General features: G+C 34.6%; 2 protein-coding genes across 2 annotated transcripts; one reads left to right on the forward strand and one right to left on the reverse strand.

Moving 5' to 3' along the window:
- Positions 1-1,618: 1,618 nt before the first annotated feature.
- On the reverse strand, positions 1,619-4,643 carry LOC18602780 (chalcone synthase 1). Its single transcript, XM_007034380.3, has 2 exons — positions 4,340-4,643; positions 1,619-2,861 (listed from the first exon to the last, which is right to left on the reverse strand). Exons 1-2 carry the CDS (start codon positions 4,515-4,517, stop codon positions 1,870-1,872), a joined length of 1,170 nt encoding a protein of 389 aa, XP_007034442.1. The 5' UTR covers positions 4,518-4,643; the 3' UTR covers positions 1,619-1,869.
- A 6,881-nt stretch (positions 4,644-11,524) lies between these two features.
- LOC18602781 (dehydratase family) lies at positions 11,525-18,737 on the forward strand. The gene is made up of 14 exons (XM_007034381.3): positions 11,525-12,298; positions 13,268-13,339; positions 14,032-14,079; positions 15,156-15,310; positions 15,404-15,598; positions 15,680-15,791; positions 15,959-16,028; positions 16,131-16,189; positions 16,308-16,431; positions 16,563-16,633; positions 17,156-17,257; positions 17,382-17,462; positions 18,143-18,301; positions 18,387-18,737. Exons 1-14 carry the CDS (start codon positions 11,777-11,779, stop codon positions 18,435-18,437), a joined length of 1,821 nt encoding a protein of 606 aa, XP_007034443.3. The 5' UTR covers positions 11,525-11,776; the 3' UTR covers positions 18,438-18,737.
- The last annotated feature ends 450 nt before the right edge of the window (positions 18,738-19,187 follow it).

The raw sequence follows: 19,187 nt of genomic DNA on the forward strand, positions 1-19,187 counted from the left end.
TCTTTTTGTTAAATCCCTTCAGATTAGTAACCAAACTATTCTTTGGTTGGCTCCCTTCCAACAATATGCTGTACATAACTTTGTCCTTTTCAACTCTAGGATCCTAACTATCATAACTGTAACTTGAGAAGTGTGGGTTTGGTTGGCATGAACATGATGGACAGTGTCAAACAGACATATCAGCCTTAGTTTTGCCCTGAAATAATGACAAAAAAAAAGAAACCATGTGCAAGAATCAATGCTTCTTGGCATTGCAATTTTCTTTAATGAAACCATCTTAGAATTTATCACCACATTATAACAATACATTTATACAAAAGAGATGAGTAAGGAAATTTTTTGTACCATGCAATGTTGACTGTGACTCTTTTAATTGTAACAGTAAAATATTAATATATTCCTAAGGAATAGAATATAAACATCTATACCTACAATTAAAGCTAACTCAAGCATGTTTTAACTTGCCAATTGGTCATTTTGGAGCTGATAGATAGCTTGTGTTAGAATTGGATTTTTAATCTTTTCTTGACATTTTAGTTATAGTGGGTTTTATGTGTTATGCCTTGGTGGAGTTCGTTTGGTTAAATTGGTTTTAGATTTGTTTCTATGAATTAAAAAAAAATGGTTTTAGATTTTTTATGTGTTGTTTTTTTTCCTTCAATTTTCAGTAATTTCTAATCAAAATTTTATTAAGTATTGCATATCTATTCTATCAATTTATAACTTTTAAAAAATAGTAAAAAAGATTTTAAGTCTTTTGGTGAAAGGAAAAGGAGAGAAAAGAAAAAGGAAACAAAAATGTTTTTTTTTTTGTATTTTTTTATTTTTAATTGCTTCATTTATTTTTACAAATTTTTTAATTTTGAAGAATTACTTTTTAAATCTAATATAAATATTTATTGTTTTATAATTAAAAAAAAAACACCTTCCACAATGCAGTGTAAGACATCCTTGTAATATTCTTTTAACAGCATGTTCGGTTTGATAACATAACTATTTAATTTCATGTCAATATAGTTTAAGTGAACTGATTATTTCATTATTTAGTTCATTTCTAGTAAAGTTTAATCATTTCATGAAACAATTCCTAAAAAATAAGGAGTAATCGTTCCGGGGACAGACCACCAAATTGCTATTATGTAGTATCAAAATTAGAGATAGTTTCATTATTTGCTATTATGTAGTATTTCATAAAAAATAGTTTAATTACTATTTCTAATATCACCTTTTTTTTCTTAATTAGTAATTGGTAAATTATTTATATTTATGCCTCTCGTACTGATTTTATTGCTTATATAGTTATATTAGTATGTATAAAATATGTATTAATCAAAGGTGGGGATCCCACTATTGGGTGAGTGGGTCCTTTATTACTGTTTTATATCTTCTAAAAGCCCTTTCTAGTCAAAAGGTTTATTAAAGAGAGATAAAAGATTAAATTGAATGGAGAAAAATCAGGAAAAAAAACTGATCTATTTTGGAGTGATTTTTATAACCCAAATTTTTGTTTTTGTTATGCATTCAATAAAGAGTTTTTTTCCTTCTGTTTCTTGCCCACGTGGTTATATAAAAAGCAAAGTAAATAAAGAAAGCTGCTTTCCTATGGCATAGGCAAGGATGAAATGGGAACTTATTATTGCCATTAATATAAGCTGGTACATTAATTCTATAGGCATTTAAGCTTCCAGTCTACAACACACCCACAGCATCAGAGAGTTTGACTCTCACAACAACCATACAAATTCAAAGGAGATTAAAAGAGAAAGAAAATGAAACCCAAATAAACTTAAAAAATAAAAATGCCAGAGAAAGTGGAACCAGATTACATGATGATGACGATGCAAGGGGGCAATAGACTTCAAAGCCTCTTTAAGCAGAGATACTGTGGAGCACCACGGTCTCAACGGTGAGTCCAGGTCCGAATCCGAACAGGACCCCCCACTCGAGCCCTTCTCCTGTGGTCTTGAGCCCATCTTCTCTGGACTTCTTCCTCATCTCATCCAAAATGAATAGCACACAAGCACTTGACATGTTGCCATACTCTGAAAGAACGTGCCTCGTGGCTCGTAGCTTCTCAGGCTTGAGGGCCAACTTGGCTTCTACCTGGTCCAATATCGCTGGGCCACCAGGGTGAGCGATCCAGAAAAGGGAGTTCCAGTCTGAGATGCCCAGGGGCTGGAATGCCTCAGCCAGGCTCTTTTCAATATTCTTGGAGATAAGCCCGGGAACATCCTTGAGGAGGTGAAATGTAAGCCCAACTTCACGAAGGTGACCATCGATAGCCCCATCACTGTCTGGCAAGATTGTTTGGGCTGCTGAGACTAGTTCAAACATGGGCTTCTCGATCTCGGGCACTGGGTCCGCACCAATTATAACAGCAGCAGCACCATCACCAAACAATGCTTGGCCCACGAGACTGTCTAGGTGAGTGTCACTAGGCCCGCGGAAGGTAACGGCGGTGATCTCCGAGCACACGACGAGGACACGGGCGCCTTTGTTGTTCTCAGCCAAGTCCTTTGCCACCCGGAGCACCGTGCCACCGGCGAAGCAACCTTGTTGGTACATCATGAGGCGCTTAACGGACGGGCGGAGGCCCAAAAGCTTGGTGAGCTGGTAGTCAGCCCCAGGCATGTCCACACCACTAGTGGTGCAAAAGACAAGGTGGGTGATCTTTGACTTGGGCTGGCCCCATTCCTTGATAGCCCTCGTGGCTGCTTCTTTGCCCAGCTTTGGTACCTCAACCACCACCATATCTTGCCTAGCATCTAATGAAGTTGCCATGTATGCACATATATTGGGGTTTTCTTTCAGTATCTCTTCTGTCAGGTACATGTACCGCCTCTTGATCATGGATTTTTCACCTGGAGAATGAAATAACAAGTTTACTTATTACATAATCATATTTTAACCGTTGAACCAAGCAGCTCCGTTCAACTTGGTTTTCCTTCTGACAAGCCAAAAACAAACAATGATGTACATGGCGGAACACGGTTCCCATTTTCGATACAATGATCAAAGGAATTTCCTTACTAGTACTATTTGTTGGGTGAGAGAGCAATCTTTATTCTTTAGAAAGCTGTAGGTACTTCATTGTAATTTTCTATTTTTGATGGGACGCAATGAAATATTTACCACATATCATTTTTGTCGCTAATAACAACTGGGTGACAGCGGTAATAATGCAGTGTGATTTCTGTGTGTCTCTTTTATTATTGGACCGAAAAAGCAAATGCAAGGTGCAACAAATCATTTTGGTCCAACCAAGTGACTTGGCAGCAATCAAGCACCGACCCACCAATTTTTTTTTTTCAAGGATTTTTAAATTTTTTATCTTAAATTTTTTATGTTTGAATATTTTATTTGAAAAACATTCTTGCTTTTCTTTTATTTCTTCTTTTAAATGTTTTAGATTTTTTGAAAAAATTTAGATAGCAAATAATTAAAAAGAATATATTTTTTTAGTATAAGATATAAGTTATGTGAGTCATATTTTTTTATGGTGAGAGACAATAAATAAGGTCTGCTATAGCAAGGAACCCAACAACTTTTCTAGTACTACTTTCTATGATCCCATCGTAATCAACCAAACATAGTTAACCCTCTATTTGACATACTGCTATTGATTTATTAAAAAGCCTTTTTTTTAATTAAAATTTCTCATTTTTAAAAATGATTTTATGCACGTTGTAGGTCCTTCTCGAAGCACGTGTATGACAATACAAAAGAAAGCTGCAAAATACTGTAAAAAGTCTTGCATAAATCGGACCAATATCAAATAATATCTCAGGATTTTCATTTAACTTTTCCTTTTGGGTAATGATGCAGCTATATATTAATCATTTTCCTTAATATCGTATTTATCATTCTATATTGTTATCAGTTAATCTAAATAGATTCTAACTACTCAAGTGGTGTATACTTTTTTCATATTAATAGTAAATCGTAGTCAAAAGGACTAGAGGCTTTAAATCTAAATTCGTTGAAATCTTAGCGTTAGCAAATTGAACCTCGGAGACAAATTAATCTAGTCTTACTTATTACATGGTTGTCCACTTACGAGATTTGAGAAATTTGTCCCGTGTTATATGTTTAATAACTAATTATCTTTACACGAGATGAATTTATAAACAAAATTAATTATATTTACCCTTTGCATGAAAATGTTATGAACAATGCACATATCCTTTCCATTTTCATGCGAATTACGTATGAAACACCTAACCACTTTAAATTTCCATAAATAGTAGCTAAATTCTATAACAGAGTGACAGACAAAAGGAGCTTTAAGAAGGGAAAGAACAAAAACCAAGGAAAAGGAAACTAGAGCAAAGAAGCTTACACATGCGCTTGAATTTCTCTTTGAGCTCAGTCTTGTGCTCACTATTTGTGATACGGAAATAGTAGTCCGGGTATGTGCTCTGATCAACACAATTTGGTGGAGTTGACGTGCCGATGGCCAAGACGGTGGCGGGCCCTTCAGCACGTTGAGCCTTGCGAACTTCCTCGACTGTCACCATCTTTTCTCTTCTACGATAAACACAAAGGATTAGCAGCCGGCGGTGCAAGGGGGGTGGAGGTGGTGATTGGTGTTGGACTAGCTGCTGATTCTATGAGTGGTAGAAGGGAAATGCTACGATTAAGTTCGCAAAGAGTTTGGTCCTATAAATAAGATTGAGGCGCGGGTAGCTGAGCATCACGTGCTTGACCAATGCTATTAGGCTCAAGACCCCCCTCCCCCAACAACTTCTTAAGCTGGCTGGCACGTGACACGTGAGTTTGGTGCATCTATCTGTCTCTCCTTCTCTCTTGACTTCGCCTATCAAACCCTTCATCCCACATGATTTTTAAAAGTTTGAGTTTGTTCTCACTTACCACAACAACTCAATCACTTAACAAAGCTATAACATGGTCGTCATTGTAGAGGTGCACGGGGTTTTATCGTGGTCCCAATAGTTTGGAATCATGGACAGAAATTATTTAGACGGTTGGGATTTGTTTCATCAAAGAGTGTGAGCATTATTTGGGAGGTTCATATGGAACGAGACAATAATTATGACCAAAAATGTGGAAGATACATAGCCTAAAGATTCGAGGCATGTTCATAATAAGCTACAAGATTATGTAAATCCAATTAAATAAATCTTTACGAAAAACGAGAAAAAGCAAACTTAAGATTAAAATACATTATAACTCAAACCAGTATTTAAATTTGGTCTGCCATAACAAAAAGTCTATTTGTTCTAATATAATACTACAATTTTCAGCTAAGATCCTTAATTATAAATAGACTTATTTGATAACGCAACTAAGTAACAATTAATCTAGTATACATTCCAAGACTAAGTCTCTCATTATTGGTCACTGTTATTGTTGTTTACCTTTTGTCATTTTAAAGAACAAATAAAAAAGGTGAAATGATATTTAAGTTAAATATGATTATATTAGTTGAAAATGTGGTCAAATTCATGTTAATGAGAATATAATTAAATTTAATCGTAACTTACGTATAGAACAACACATGCCAAATATGAGCAATAAGAAAAACACACACACCCACACAAACTTGCCGAGGGTTAAAAAATATATATATAGAGAGAAATATTTTCCTACATAAGGAGCTAAATCCATCTTTTTTCGTATGCTTTGGGAATCATTAATTTCTTCTATGTATTTAATGCTCATTCATATTGTATTTGGATTGATTTCTTTCCCAAGATTATATTAGAACTGGGTTAGAATCCACATCCTAAAGATTATATTTTTAGTTTATAAATTAATTATTCATTGAGTATGTTAATTCTGAAGTCTTAACTCTTAAGTCCAATACTTTTTAATTTGTTTTTCCTTCCATCTTTTTCATACACTCAATCTATACAAGCGAAACTTAAAATTTAAATACAAATAATTGGATAATTTTCAATTAACTCAAGCTTTTGATATAATAAATATTAATTAATCACCCAATTATCTCTTTTAAAAAAAAAAACTCAATACTCAGTTCTTGATTGTATTGATTGTCTTGTAGTGCCAGTATAAGTAAAACTGAGTCAAGCAATCCGTGCTGGGGATACCTTGTCTTTATCATTTCATTCATGTATTACTTTTATTATTTGTACATCTAATGCCCCACCTATTTATGTATAGTAGGTATAGACAACAATTATCATTGTTGTTACGTTCAATAAATTATTTGTTGCATCTTGTCTTGCATAAATGTATCACTTTTGCTTTAACACAATACAGTGTTTTATGATTTCAATAGATTTATATATATATGACACACTATATTGCAAAAATTATGAAAAATGCTATATATATATATATATAAAATCATGAGATATTGATTTGTGGTAAGTCAGAAAGCGATTGAAGTTATAATTAATGTCACAAGAGAGGAGATCTTGGGGCTGTTGTCATTAATTAGTGCGCTGCCTATGAGTGCTGTTTGGGACTGCATTAGTGAACCTTGAGGTGAATTGAGGGGTCATGGTCCTTGCTTGGGGACACTAGCTAGCTACAACAAGATCATCTTTGGATCCCATTTGAAATTATTGAAACTGAAAGAAGTTCACAATTACTCAAAGTCTGAATCCCACTTCAGACAACAATACAGTATCAATTTGTCATCTAATTGTTTAGATAGATTTTCAATTTTTACACCAAAATTTTAGGAAGAGAACAAGTTGGGAAGCCAATAAACAAGAAGAGTCTTATTTATCTTGACAAAGTACTAGGGAGAAGTCATGAAATAGCAGAAAGCTGGAAGTTTTTTGACTCATGTTTGGAGGGAAAGAAGTTGTAAATATTCATGGTAAATTAATTAGAGAAGAATGTGCCAAGAAAATATATTTGCATCTGTTGCAATATTAATCTTCATTTAAGGAATTACAACTTTTAATTAAGAATATTGGCCCAATGGTATACTAAAGGATTGGCTCAGTGACACTTTGGCAATAATTTTTAGGCACATCTCAGGAGGGAATAGATTGAGATTAAAATGACAAGATCAAAATTGGTTAATTAATTATTCGTTACAATCATAAATTTCAACGAAGTACATCTAAGGTTCTTCCTATGAAATCAAGTACATATAAAATTCATACTTCAAACCTTACAACAAACAAATAATTAAAGGAGAATTCATACTTCTAAACCTTCAATGTTAAAAAGAACATGAAAGAAAACAATCAAAGGAAAATATAGAACTCTCATTTCTTGTAATCAAGCAAAGTATATGCTAAACACACAGATATAAATTTCTTGGGCAATATCACATGTACCAAAAATATTAAATTTCGTGGGCAATAAGCAAAATTAAACATAAAAAAAGAAAAGGGGAACTTACTTCACCTGTTGTCAGGACTCTGGTTCACTCCGAAAGGTGACAATTCTGAAGACCCCTTGAAAACTTGATTGGCTCAACTCAGCAAAACCTTGGTAGATCAATATATCTAAAACTTCTCTCCAATATTAAATCGAGATTGAACAGTCAAAAGGGTAACAATTCTTGGGTTGGGGTAAACAAATTTTACATCAAACTTGTTTTTGATTTATGAAGAAGGCATTGGGAAGTAACATGAAGAGAACTTTGAGGTTTCCTCTACGATGCGAGTTGTATGAACAAAAGTTATATTACAATGCCTTACAACACTGAATCGGAAACAAATCACCATTGATTTATTTCTGTGTGGAATACACGCAATTCGACCAGAAATGTTCAAGATATTTTGTATGGAAAACCTACAGAGTGTTATCTACTTTTATTGTTTTACCCGTTTTTGTTATCAATGTGGCTCTGATTTTTTTTTCTGTACATTGAATATTGCTTTGATATTTATTAATTACTTTTTATGACTTGATCTCATGGTTAAAACATTACTGTAGAAAGATATTTCCAATCTTTATCTCTCACATCTTGAATTTGTACATTCATTTTGTTTTTCGTTGGTCCAGAAGGGATTTGAACCATTCCTTTTTGAGTGAGGTGTGGTTACTCGGTTACTTACAAACATTAGCATTAGCATTGATGGCTACATTCCAAAGCAATCTTCTCAGGATCTGGAGCACTAGTCCTTCCAGAGAACTTGAAAAGTTGAACCACATTGCGTTCCATGATCAATTATCAAATTATGGGATTCAGATCATTGACCACACTGCACTTTGCACGCCAAATTAAAGTGGAAAGGCAAAAAGAAAAGGGTGAGCAAATCTGTGTCTGATTTTTGCCACCACCCGTATGCTGTTGTTTTAAAAGGAAGAACCCTTTTTGATATGATTGAGAAAGTAGGGAGGGAGCTGGATCCATGCTCTTCTCTTTTGCTGCAAGAAGTCCATCTAAAACTGATGTAGCTTGTCATCCATGAATGTTGATTTTTGTTGGTACAGTTGCTGTAAAAAGTCAGAATCAATTGTTTAAACCAAGTTATAGAGTGTTTATTTTCTTTGTTTAATAATATCGAGATAGAGAGTGCTAAATCCGAGTAGTGAAAAGCGGTTGGACAAAGCCTTAAGAATGTAGGACCATCTAGAAAGAGGCCTGAATTCAACTGTTCTGATATGGGGGTTTGGTCCCTCTAGGGAAGAAAAGAGTAATAAGCACCAAAGAGGGTTTTTTTTTTATCAAATTGTTGGTGAGACAGTAGGGAAGGGCAGCATAGCAATAGCATTAAACTTGACTCCACAGATAAAACACCAAGCTGTCTGGCCTGCTCTGTATTGAGCGAAGATCTTGTTAATTCTACAAAAGAGGAACTAAAAGGTTAATGATTTACTAAACACCAATATTAAAAGTTCTGCCTCCAATTCCTGCTAAACTTAGGTGATTTGCATCTCAGCCTCCTACTTGATATATCTCTTTTCCTTACCGTTTTATCCTGATAAGCTGGAGTCTGAAGGTATCATAATGGTAATGCATTTCTGATAGCTGGTTTCTCGGATGGCAATGTTCCTTCTCTCTTCTTTGAGATTTAAGGTGCAGGTAGCACATGGCTGCCTGTACTCTTGCCAGAAACAAGGCAGTTTTTTCAGCAAAAAAGAATGAGTCAGGTTTCGTTGTTTTTGGTTTTTCTCTTTTCAAGCAAAAAGATAGTAAAACATGAGTCTAGATCTCCATGTATAGGAAAAGAATATCAGATACAACATTTTATAAGGTCAATCAATAAGGGCTAAGGCCAGGAGTCAGAGCACATTGTAACAGTCCCTTTGAATACCGTTGCAGGATAGGTTAGAGCACACATTCTAAGCTGCTTTGGTTCCTCTTGAGTTATAGGTCTACAGCAGGTTAACTATTTCAGAGAAATGATGCTTACTGGGGCTAACCTGTCTTCTTCACTCTGTTTCTTAACATTGCAAAATGCTGATATTTGTCATTGATTGCTTGGTTTTGTAGTTAACAAAGGCATAAAATTCTAACAAAAATAAATTGTTGGGTTGGGGTGGATAGTGGCGGCCCGAGGGAAATGGTCAAATCCACGGAACATATGGAGCATAAAACAGGAACTGAAGATGAAACACCCATGTCTTAAAATCTGAACAACCATACATCATCTAGCCCAATGCATCCTTCGGCCACATCGCCAAGCTGAGCGGTGGATGTGTCTGGGTCCCATCGGAAACCATGTGAATCTCACATTATATGCTTTCAGCCAGTAGAGTTATAAATTTCATACTGAAGAGAAGTTCCTAGAGGAGAGCCAAAGGAGGATATCACGATCCTAAAGTAGAGCCATAAATTCAACATCTATTGTGCATTGGAATGAAATTAGACATTTCATGGTTCATATCACTTTCAACTTGTGAGGTATTTTTTGTGAGATAAATCATGATCTCAATGAGTCAAAATGGACAATATCTTATAGGAGTTGGTGTAGACTGTGACAATTGGTATCAAAGCAAACTTTCTTGTTGAAGCGAGAGTGGACTGTGATAATATTGAAACAAGCTCTAGGTACTAGTGATATGCCATTGAGGACAGAGGTCTCTAATTGGTATGAGCATTTAATGATTCATATCACTCTCAAGCCGTGAGGTCCCTTTTGTGTGACAAAATAGTAAATCAAAGCGGATAATACTTTATAGGAGTTCAATAGTAGGTAACGGATCAAAATTGATAACATCTCATAAGTGTTCAATAATAGGTATGTACAAAACCTCACAAGGGTTCAATAACGAGTATTTGTGAGAAATTGTTTTTCTCTTTGTCCTTGTTCTTTTTCTTCTTTGTCTATATTGTCCGCTTTCATGACAAAGGTCAACAGATTAAAATGAACAATACCTTACAAGAGTTCAACAGTAGGTATTTGTGAAAAATTCTTCTTTCTCTTTGTCCTTGTGTTTTTTTATCTTTATTGTCCGTTTTCGTGACAATTGGTATTAAGGATAATGGATCTTTATTGAAATGGGAGAGTATGTAACGGTTTTAAAGAAAAATCATGTGAATTCCACATCATATGCTTTCAATGAGTAGAGTTTTAAATTTTAGATTGAATAGAAGCTCTTAAAGGGAACTAAAAGAGGATATTATGGTTCTACAGAAGAATAATGAATCTCACATAGATTATACTAAAATGAGATTAGGTGTTTGTTTTGTTTGACTTTTTTTCAATTTATCTACTTCTTCAAAACAAAAACTAGACCAAACATAAAGAATAAAATTTTTAAATAAAAGAGCTTTAGGAAAAGCTTCTCTTCTTTTAAAAATACAAGAAAATTTTTATTTTTGTTTCAAAAATATATTCATCTATTAAAAATAATTACAATATTACTCTCTCAAAAAAAGAAATATCTTCTATGATAATTTTAACAAAAATTATAACTTATAAAAAAAATTTATAAAAAAAATGTATCAAATAATTTTAGTTTAATTTTAAAAATAAAATTTTTTATAAAAATTTCTTAATAATTTTTAAATTAAAAAAAAATTAAACCAAACAAGCTATAGACATTTAATGATTTACATTACGTTCAATCTTACGCGGCTTTTATTTGTTGGACAAGGCGGATAGTATCTCGCAGTGATTGAGTGTACAATAAAAAATCCAAAAGGGATAACCTTGAATGAACCAAGAATAGGCTAATAACGTTATTTTGGTAAAAATATTATTTTTTGGGGGAGGGTTTAAATCTCCAACAAACTTTTAACATCCATGACAAGTTCAAGCCGCAAGCTTGATAAGATTTGAGTTTGGTTAGGAATGGTATATCCCAACAAACTTAATCAAACCAAATTTAAACATGGTTTGTTTGAAACTGAGCTAAGTTTTATCCAACAGGTTTAAGACAAATAGTACCCAAAACCCTATCTAAAACTTTGTTTAAAGTAGTGATGATGATTCGAAATGATACGAAATTCTTCAAATTTCAAATTTTATGCATGTAGATAGAACCGTGATCACATTCCTCAGATTAGAAACAAAAAAAACATGCCAACCAACAGAGTGTGATTTTGTCCACTTCAATAACTCCACTGCCCATTAATTTTTACATGTTCGTTAAAAAATTTGCCCCCTCACTCCTCCTTAAAGCCACCCCCCTCTCAACTAAAGCACTCCCTTTCCGCCCGGTACCCTTCACCACGCGCCACCCTCCTCTAAAACCCTAATCAATAGTTTATCTGTCTGGGGCCCCACACTAAAGGTTTCGTTGGAATCTTTTCTTTTAAATAATCACGTGCATGGTATTGGTACGTGCTCTACACACTCACTCCTGGCTACTAGCACTTAAAAAGCGGAAGCAGCTTTCCTAATCCCCTGCCTTAAACCCACACGCCGCCGCCGCCATGCAAGCGACATTTCTAACTTCTCGCGCCACCGTGCTCCCCACCAACAAACCACTCACACCTCCTCCAAACCATCGCCGATGTTTTCGCATAACCGCACAATCCCAAGCAACCGTAACGGCGGACCCTCCCTCTCCACCCACGACGAAGCTCAACAAATACAGCTCGAGAATCACAGAACCCAAGTCACAGGGCGGGTCTCAGGCGATGCTGTTCGGCGTCGGGTTATCCGAAGGCGACATGTCGAAACCCCAAGTGGGAATATCGTCGGTTTGGTACGAGGGGAACACGTGCAACATGCATTTGTTGAGGTTGTCGGAGGAAGTGAAACGGGGCGTTGAAGAGGCAGGGATGGTTGGATTTAGATTCAATACGGTCGGGGTTAGCGATGGGATTTCGATGGGGACGAGAGGGATGTGCTATAGTTTGCAGTCAAGGGATTTGATTGCTGATAGTATCGAAACGGTTATGAGTGCTCAGTGGTATGATGGGAATATCTCTATTCCTGGCTGCGATAAAAATGTAAGCCTTTTAATTCACTGTTTTTTATGGGTTGTGATAAATATATAAGCTTTTTAATGGAAACTTTTTTTTCTTCTATTTTGGTGAATTTTTTTAATTGATTGTGATTGTTTGTCTTGATTTTGAATTGAGATTTTTTTTGGGTATAAATCTACTTGCTTTTTAGTGTAAAAAGGAAAAGAGGATGTTTTGGAGATATGCTTATTGCTTTTAATTGTGAGAAGAGAAGAAAATAAAAGAATTTAAACTGTATTTCTGTCAAGAGTGTTCTCCATTGGAATCAAATGGAAAAAACCAACCAAAGTGATCAATTTGGTTTGATTTTTATACATAAAATTAAATCATACTAAGATTGGTACCTTTGTATTTCCTTTCTTTTTCAGACCATATCAAATTGAGAATTGAAATATTGTTATCCATGTATTGGTGCAATTAATATTACTTTACTGGTTGAGGATTTCTCAATAAGTTAATTGTACTTCTTTGATTAATTAATTCATTGAAATCGCATAATTTTTTGAATTGAGCTTAAGATTGTATTGAGCTTATATGAATATTTAGTGGAGCCTTTTTTTAGAAAGCTTAAGGGGAGAGGAAGCTCAAACTGAACTGCAATGTTTTGTTTGGTTTTAACTTTTTTATTTGGTCTCAAAACGTCCTCTAAATTGAACTTAAAGCAATTTTTCTTCAACTTATCTTCTGGCTGTTGAAAAATTTGAGGATTGTAAATTTTGATGCAAGTTTAATCTTTTGGTCAAACTCTTTCTCTTTCAGTTTAAATGTATTGCTTCCTAGTCATTTTATCATGAGCCGCGGTTCAATTTTGGACCTTGATATAACTGTTGAAGTAGTTTTTGTATTAATATTGTTGTGGGTCAAGAAAATTCAATAATTGTATTTTATAGCATGAAACAGGTTGTCTTTCGCAATTGTGCAATTATCTCAATCTAATGCTAGATTGTTCTCTAGATGCCAGGTACAATTATGGCAATGGGGAGGCTCAATCGGCCAAGTCTTATGGTTTATGGTGGAGCTATCAAGGTTTGCTGCTTTGCTTTGTCTAGTATATGTGCTACTAGTTGACTACTCTTGTTGTTAGTTGCTAATGGTACATCTTGGCTTGATATCTTGTTAGTTTTGCTCTTATAACATTCTATGGTAAGTTTTCCTCAGTAAATCACTACCAATTCTTAAAATTTTTAAATAAATACACATTTCACTCCGATCGTATTAGATGAGGCCATTAGGATCAGTTTCAAAGAGGAAAGCATTCATTTTCATGAATTCTTTTCTAAATTGCAGTATACATTAGACATCCACGACTTTTTATATCAATATCACCTCTCTCATTAAACAACCCCTTTTCCCCACCAAAATCAAATGACTACAGCTTCTGGGCTTAACATAACATGTAAATATGCTGGCAATTTGGTAATATTTTTTGCCAAAAGTTAGGTCAAACCTATGTAAAAGAATTTGAGGCATCAAGCATCCTAAATTCTAACCTCAAGTAAATTATGTCATCATACACTAGTATGTCATCAATGACATTATTGCAATTTGTTGCATCTGCTTCTCCTTTTCATTGTTTCTTTTACATTTTATATTCAGTTAATACACTCAAGTGAATTTGATTGTAATCCTGGTGTTGTTGCCCTACTGCAAATTTAAATGGTTATAATTTGTCAATTCTAGTCATGCATTTATTTATTTTTATACTTGTGCTTTTGCAGCCTGGTCATTTTCAAGGCAATACATATGATATAATATCTGCATTCCAGGTAAGCATGGTGATATGCTATTTGAATGCTGTTATGCTTGTTATTACTTCTCATTGTATCTTCATATTAGCTGGATGTTTCTCTTTGTTTAGATATTTCTGTGCTCCCACAACTTAGCTTCTTTCAGACCTTTGCTGTCTGTTAATTCTTTGATTTGACGACATTTAATTGAAAATTCATGCATATGGACAATTACAAGATTTTCCTGAAGTGTGGGGAACTTGTCAAATTATGAGGATACTGAGATTTTTGGTAAAGAAAATTACATATTGATAAATACATGGGATATTTTCCATAATCTATGGTTTTTTTGACAAATATATGGGCAATGAATTGTAATTAAAATATAAAGGTTTACAATCAAAAGATTAAAAAGAGAAGTATACAAAGCTAAATCTCTATTCCAAGAAGTGGAGAGGTGCTGTGCTAGATACTCTGTGTCTGTGTAAGATCAAGAACCTCATGGTGGTGTGTATAAACAGACAAATTTAACTGCCTACCTTTTTTCCTATTTTGGGTTATAATGGGTGGCCCTCTATGGAGTTTGTCTTTTGCGTAAATCTCTTCAAATGCAAAATTTTTGGAATATATACTCATTCTCCAAAGATGGAGAAGTTTTGCATTTTCTGGTCATGAGCAATGTGATATCTTCCGATTTGCTATCTCTCTTAAATTCTGCTTGACCAGTGAACTGTGGGCAGAATATTTTGGGTGGACTAGAGTTCAGTTAGTTTGCCTCTGGTGTTGGCCCACATAAATTTCGGTGTGCTTTCTTTTTACATTTGTTTTTGGTTTTCCTCTCTCCCTGAACTGAAGTAGCACTCACCCTTGAGGGGCACTGTTTGGTTTGTTTTTCACTGGTCTTTTCCCCCCTTTACACCCTTCGAGGATAGAAACAAGGACCAACTGACTGTTCAAACTTTGTCAAGATCAAGCAATTTCATTAGAATGGCTACCACTTAACCTATGTGAAGATTAACTTCTATGACATGAATGTATCTGAAAATACCATAACATTTTGTCAAATTTTGTAACTTTGTAACTCTTTTTTGTTTTCTTTTTGATTAAACCTGCAGTGTTATGGAGAATATGTAAGTGGATCAATAACTGATGAGCAGAGAAAAAATGTTGTTCGGAACTCTTGCCCCGGAGCAGGGGCTTGTGGGGGAATGTACACAGCAAATACCATGGCTTCTGCAATTGAAGCTATGGGAATGTCTCTTCCTTACAGGTAGAATTATGCTCTCCCAGGATCATTTGGACGCGGAATTTGGAATTTTCATCTCTTGTCTTATTTTATGACTTTTCGTTTGTTCCTAACAAGCTCTTCAATACCCGCTGAAGACCCACTGAAGTTGGATGAATGCCGTTTGGCTGGAAAATATCTGGTGGAATTGTTGAAAATGGATTTAAAACCAAGAGACATAATCACCCATAAATCTTTACGTAATGCAATGGTTATTGTCATGGCACTAGGTGGGTCAACCAATGCTGTGTTACATTTAATTGCTATAGCAAGGTGAGAATTTGGGCAGAATATCTCATGTATATCAAATTTGTAGAAAAATTGTAGAGATGACTCGTGGAAAGTTCATGGTAGGTCTGTTGGTCTGGAGTTGACTCTTGATGATTTCCAGAAGGTTAGTGATGAGGTTCCATTTCTGGCTGATCTGAAGCCCAGTGGCAAATATGTCATGGAGGATGTGCATAAGGTATGATTTTACTGAATATCTTATGCTATCAATATCATTCTTTTTCTTTCAAGTTACACATTGCCTCTATAGCTTATGAAGTATGACATTAACACCTTTCTCTAGACATGACAAAATTGTCTATCTTATCTTTTTAATTTGTCGGTAAACATATGCTGTTTTGATAGATTGGAGGAACACCTGCTGTTATTCGTTACCTTTTGGAACTTGGATTTCTAGATGGGGATTGCATGACTGGTGTGTGAATTTTTACTCTATTAACATTTCTTCATCTATTGCAATTTTGATCTTAATTCTTCAATATTCTTAATATTTGATACAATGATACTTCCTCTCTAGTTACTGCAAAGACATTGGCCGAAAATGCACAAAGTTACCCACCTTTACCTGAGGGACAGGTTGGTGCTTGTTTTTCTTTCCCCTTTGAAGAGACTTTGTTTGTTCTAAATATTGAAAATTTGAGATGCCGCAATGGAAGATATAACTAGTCTTATAAGTCTCAAATTTACTTTCCAGGATATTTTAAGACCGGTGTCAAATCCTATCAAGGAAACAGGGCACATCCAAATATTAAGAGGAAATCTTGCACCAGACGGTTCTGTAGCAAAAATTACTGGAAAAGAAGGCCTCTTTTTCTCTGGTGCCTTTTTCGCTCACCTTCCTTACTAAATTTAAGTTTGTGCTACATGTTCTTTGAGCTGCTAGATTTTATTTGGTTGTTACAAATCAAGTCTGCCTCCATAGATAATTATTGCAAAAATTGTTCTTTAGGTCCTGCACTTGTCTTTGAAGGAGAGGAAGCTATGTTAGCTGCTATCTCTGAAAATCCTATGAGTTTTAAGGTATGTGTGTCAATCAGCATACTATTTATCTATAATTAGTTATCAAAGTTGAGGCCCTGTATGCTGAGTTTCGTTTAACAATTGACTATGAGAAGTTGTTTTACTTTTTGTTTCAGATACATGTAAGCTGTTTCATTTTACTTGCTGAATGCTGCGAGTTTGTACTGTGTAGTTGGAATTCCCCCTGTTTTCTGGTTATATAAAATTTTGGGTATCCAAAAACAGAAACAATTAATTATGAGACTCTGATTTCATTTGTGTGTTTAATAGTCTTGAAGTGCCAAGGCCTTGTGTTTTTTACTGCACATATCTGTATGTATCTATTTGTGATTATTCATTACCTGCTTTATTTGATATGTATAATATTTGCCAAATTGTTTCTTGTGATGTTCTTTTTGGACTTTTATCTTTGAAGATTCGAACCATTTGGCATTTCAGAATTATGATTTTGAATATGCATTCGTTATATATCCATTTGCATTTGGTAAACTCTGAATTTTGTTTATGCTTGTAAATTTACAGGGAAAAGTGGTAGTCATTAGAGGGGAGGGGCCCAAAGGGGGGCCAGGCATGCCTGAAATGTTGACACCAACTAGTGCAATAATGGGAGCAGGTCTTGGGAAGGTATTGTAATATCCAGTCCAAGTGGTTTTCCACCGCTGGCCTCTTTTTTTTTTTATTGATCCATACCAATGTTCTATATTTCCCTAGAGGTATTTGATTTGAATGTTGCAAGTGAAAACTGCAGGATGTTGCGTTGCTCACTGACGGTAGGTTTTCTGGAGGTTCACATGGATTTGTTGTAGGCCACATATGCCCTGAAGCACAGGTGCAGTAATTTCTCATTCATAGATTTCAAGATATTTTGCATCCAACTAAAGACTAATATTGTGCATTTTTGGCAGTCATACTTGTGATCTTTTTCATGTTGCTTTTCCTCTTAGATATAAAGAGGTGCTTTTGCCTGCAACTTGGACAAATTGAAGCTCTGAAAGTTTTAGAATAAACAAATGATGGTCAACAAATTTACTTTTCACTTTCATAGAATAATATAATAAAACTCATAGTTGTTGGGAATTATTAAATAATGATAAAAGAATGCTATATTACAGAGTATCAAGTTACTTTCTTTGTTTCTGATAACGAACTAAGGAAATGGGGGAAAAGCGTGTGCAACTTTTGACAGGATATATTTTCCTACTTGATGGAGGATTGAAGAGTTTTTGAGTTGTAAATTTTCAAAATAGATCTCAATACCTGTAAAAGAGAGAGTAAGTTCACATAGATACTTATATAGTAATTATAAACTAGACTCTTAAGCTTCTGATTATATACTGGTTATTTGTCTATATTTATGCTTATAATAATATTTTGACATCCTTGTAACCAGTGATGGGTAACAATTGATTGTTTGTACAAAATATTTTGTGAGCATAGAGTTTATATCGTATAAAATTGCTCACCGCCTCGTACATAAATAGATGGTCAATGTTGAATTCCTTTTTATAGGAGGGTGGCCCCATTGGTCTAATTCAAAACGGGGACCTCATCAGCATCGATGTTCAGAAGAGGGCCATAAACGTTCATTTAACAGATGCTGAACTAAGCGAACGGAGAAAGAAGTGGACTCCACCTCCTTACAAGGCTAACAGAGGAGTTTTGCATAAGGTGCGGCAGCAATCTTGCATTGGAAGTATGTTTTCCCTTATATTAGTAGTAGATCTCTTAATGAACATCTCTTTTCCATTTTCAGTACATCAAGAACGTGCAATCAGCTTCAAAGGGGTGTGTGACAGATGAGTAGGCAATGGCCAAAAGGATATAATGATAAATATTGTAGAGTGAAAACAGGCCCCAGTCGATGCATAAGATCTTTTGCGGCTCAGTCTCAGTATCCACCGGCTCTTCAACTAGGACTAGCTTGTAGCAGGCAATAATTTTCAATTTCCTTTAGTAATTTGTTCTCATTAATTCAGGGATTTGCTGCCCCTCCTGGACAAACTTTGGATTTAAAGGTACAATTTTGTATCATTGAACAATAATTAATGAACTCTTGTATTGAAAATGATTATAGCCCTCTAATCTTAATTGGGCGACCTATTTACTCTCATCTCCATTCTTTTCTCCATTTCCCCCTCTTTTAGAGGTTTCCATGGGATAAGTGGCTTGCTTGATGTACTGAATTTATGCACAAGAGCAATTAGTTCAATGGTAAGTACTTGATGTATTGAGCATTTTTACAGTAAATTTATATTTTGTGGCTTTAGTGTAAGGTTATTTAGATAATGATCTTCTGATTTCTAATACTGTATATGTTGTTTTTGTGGTTTTAGTGTTAATTTATGAAGTTAGTTATCATTAATAATATAAATACAAATTGATTTTAAATTTATTTTAATAAAGTATTTAACAAGATTGGATATTTAACGGATCTTGATTAAGATATCTGAATACAAGTTTGAATAATAATTTTAAAATTTAATCAGATATTTATATGATCTGAGTATCTTATCAAATAATAAAATTTGGAGTACGGTAGTTAAAAAATAACAAG

The sequence above is a fragment of the Theobroma cacao genome, chromosome 4, assembly GCF_053813885.1.
Source record: "Theobroma cacao isolate CCN51 chromosome 4, ASM5381388v1, whole genome shotgun sequence".
NCBI lineage: Eukaryota > Viridiplantae > Streptophyta > Magnoliopsida > Malvales > Malvaceae > Theobroma > Theobroma cacao.

Coding starts and splice junctions, on each gene's coding strand:
- LOC18602781 (XM_007034381.3), top strand. CDS start 11,777: ATGCAAGCGACATTTCTAACTTCTCGCGCCACCGTGCTCCCCACCAAC. Junction 17,258..17,381: donor TGGGAGCAGGTCTTGGGAAG/GTATTGTAATAT, acceptor TGAAAACTGCAG/GATGTTGCGTTGCTCACTGA. Junction 18,302..18,386: donor ACAGAGGAGTTTTGCATAAG/GTGCGGCAGCAA, acceptor TTCCATTTTCAG/TACATCAAGAACGTGCAATC.
- LOC18602780 (XM_007034380.3), bottom strand. CDS start 4,517: ATGGTGACAGTCGAGGAAGTTCGCAAGGCTCAACGTGCTGAAGGGCCC. Junction 2,862..4,339: donor AGAGAAATTCAAGCGCATGT/GTAAGCTTCTTT, acceptor TTCATTCTCCAG/GTGAAAAATCCATGATCAAG.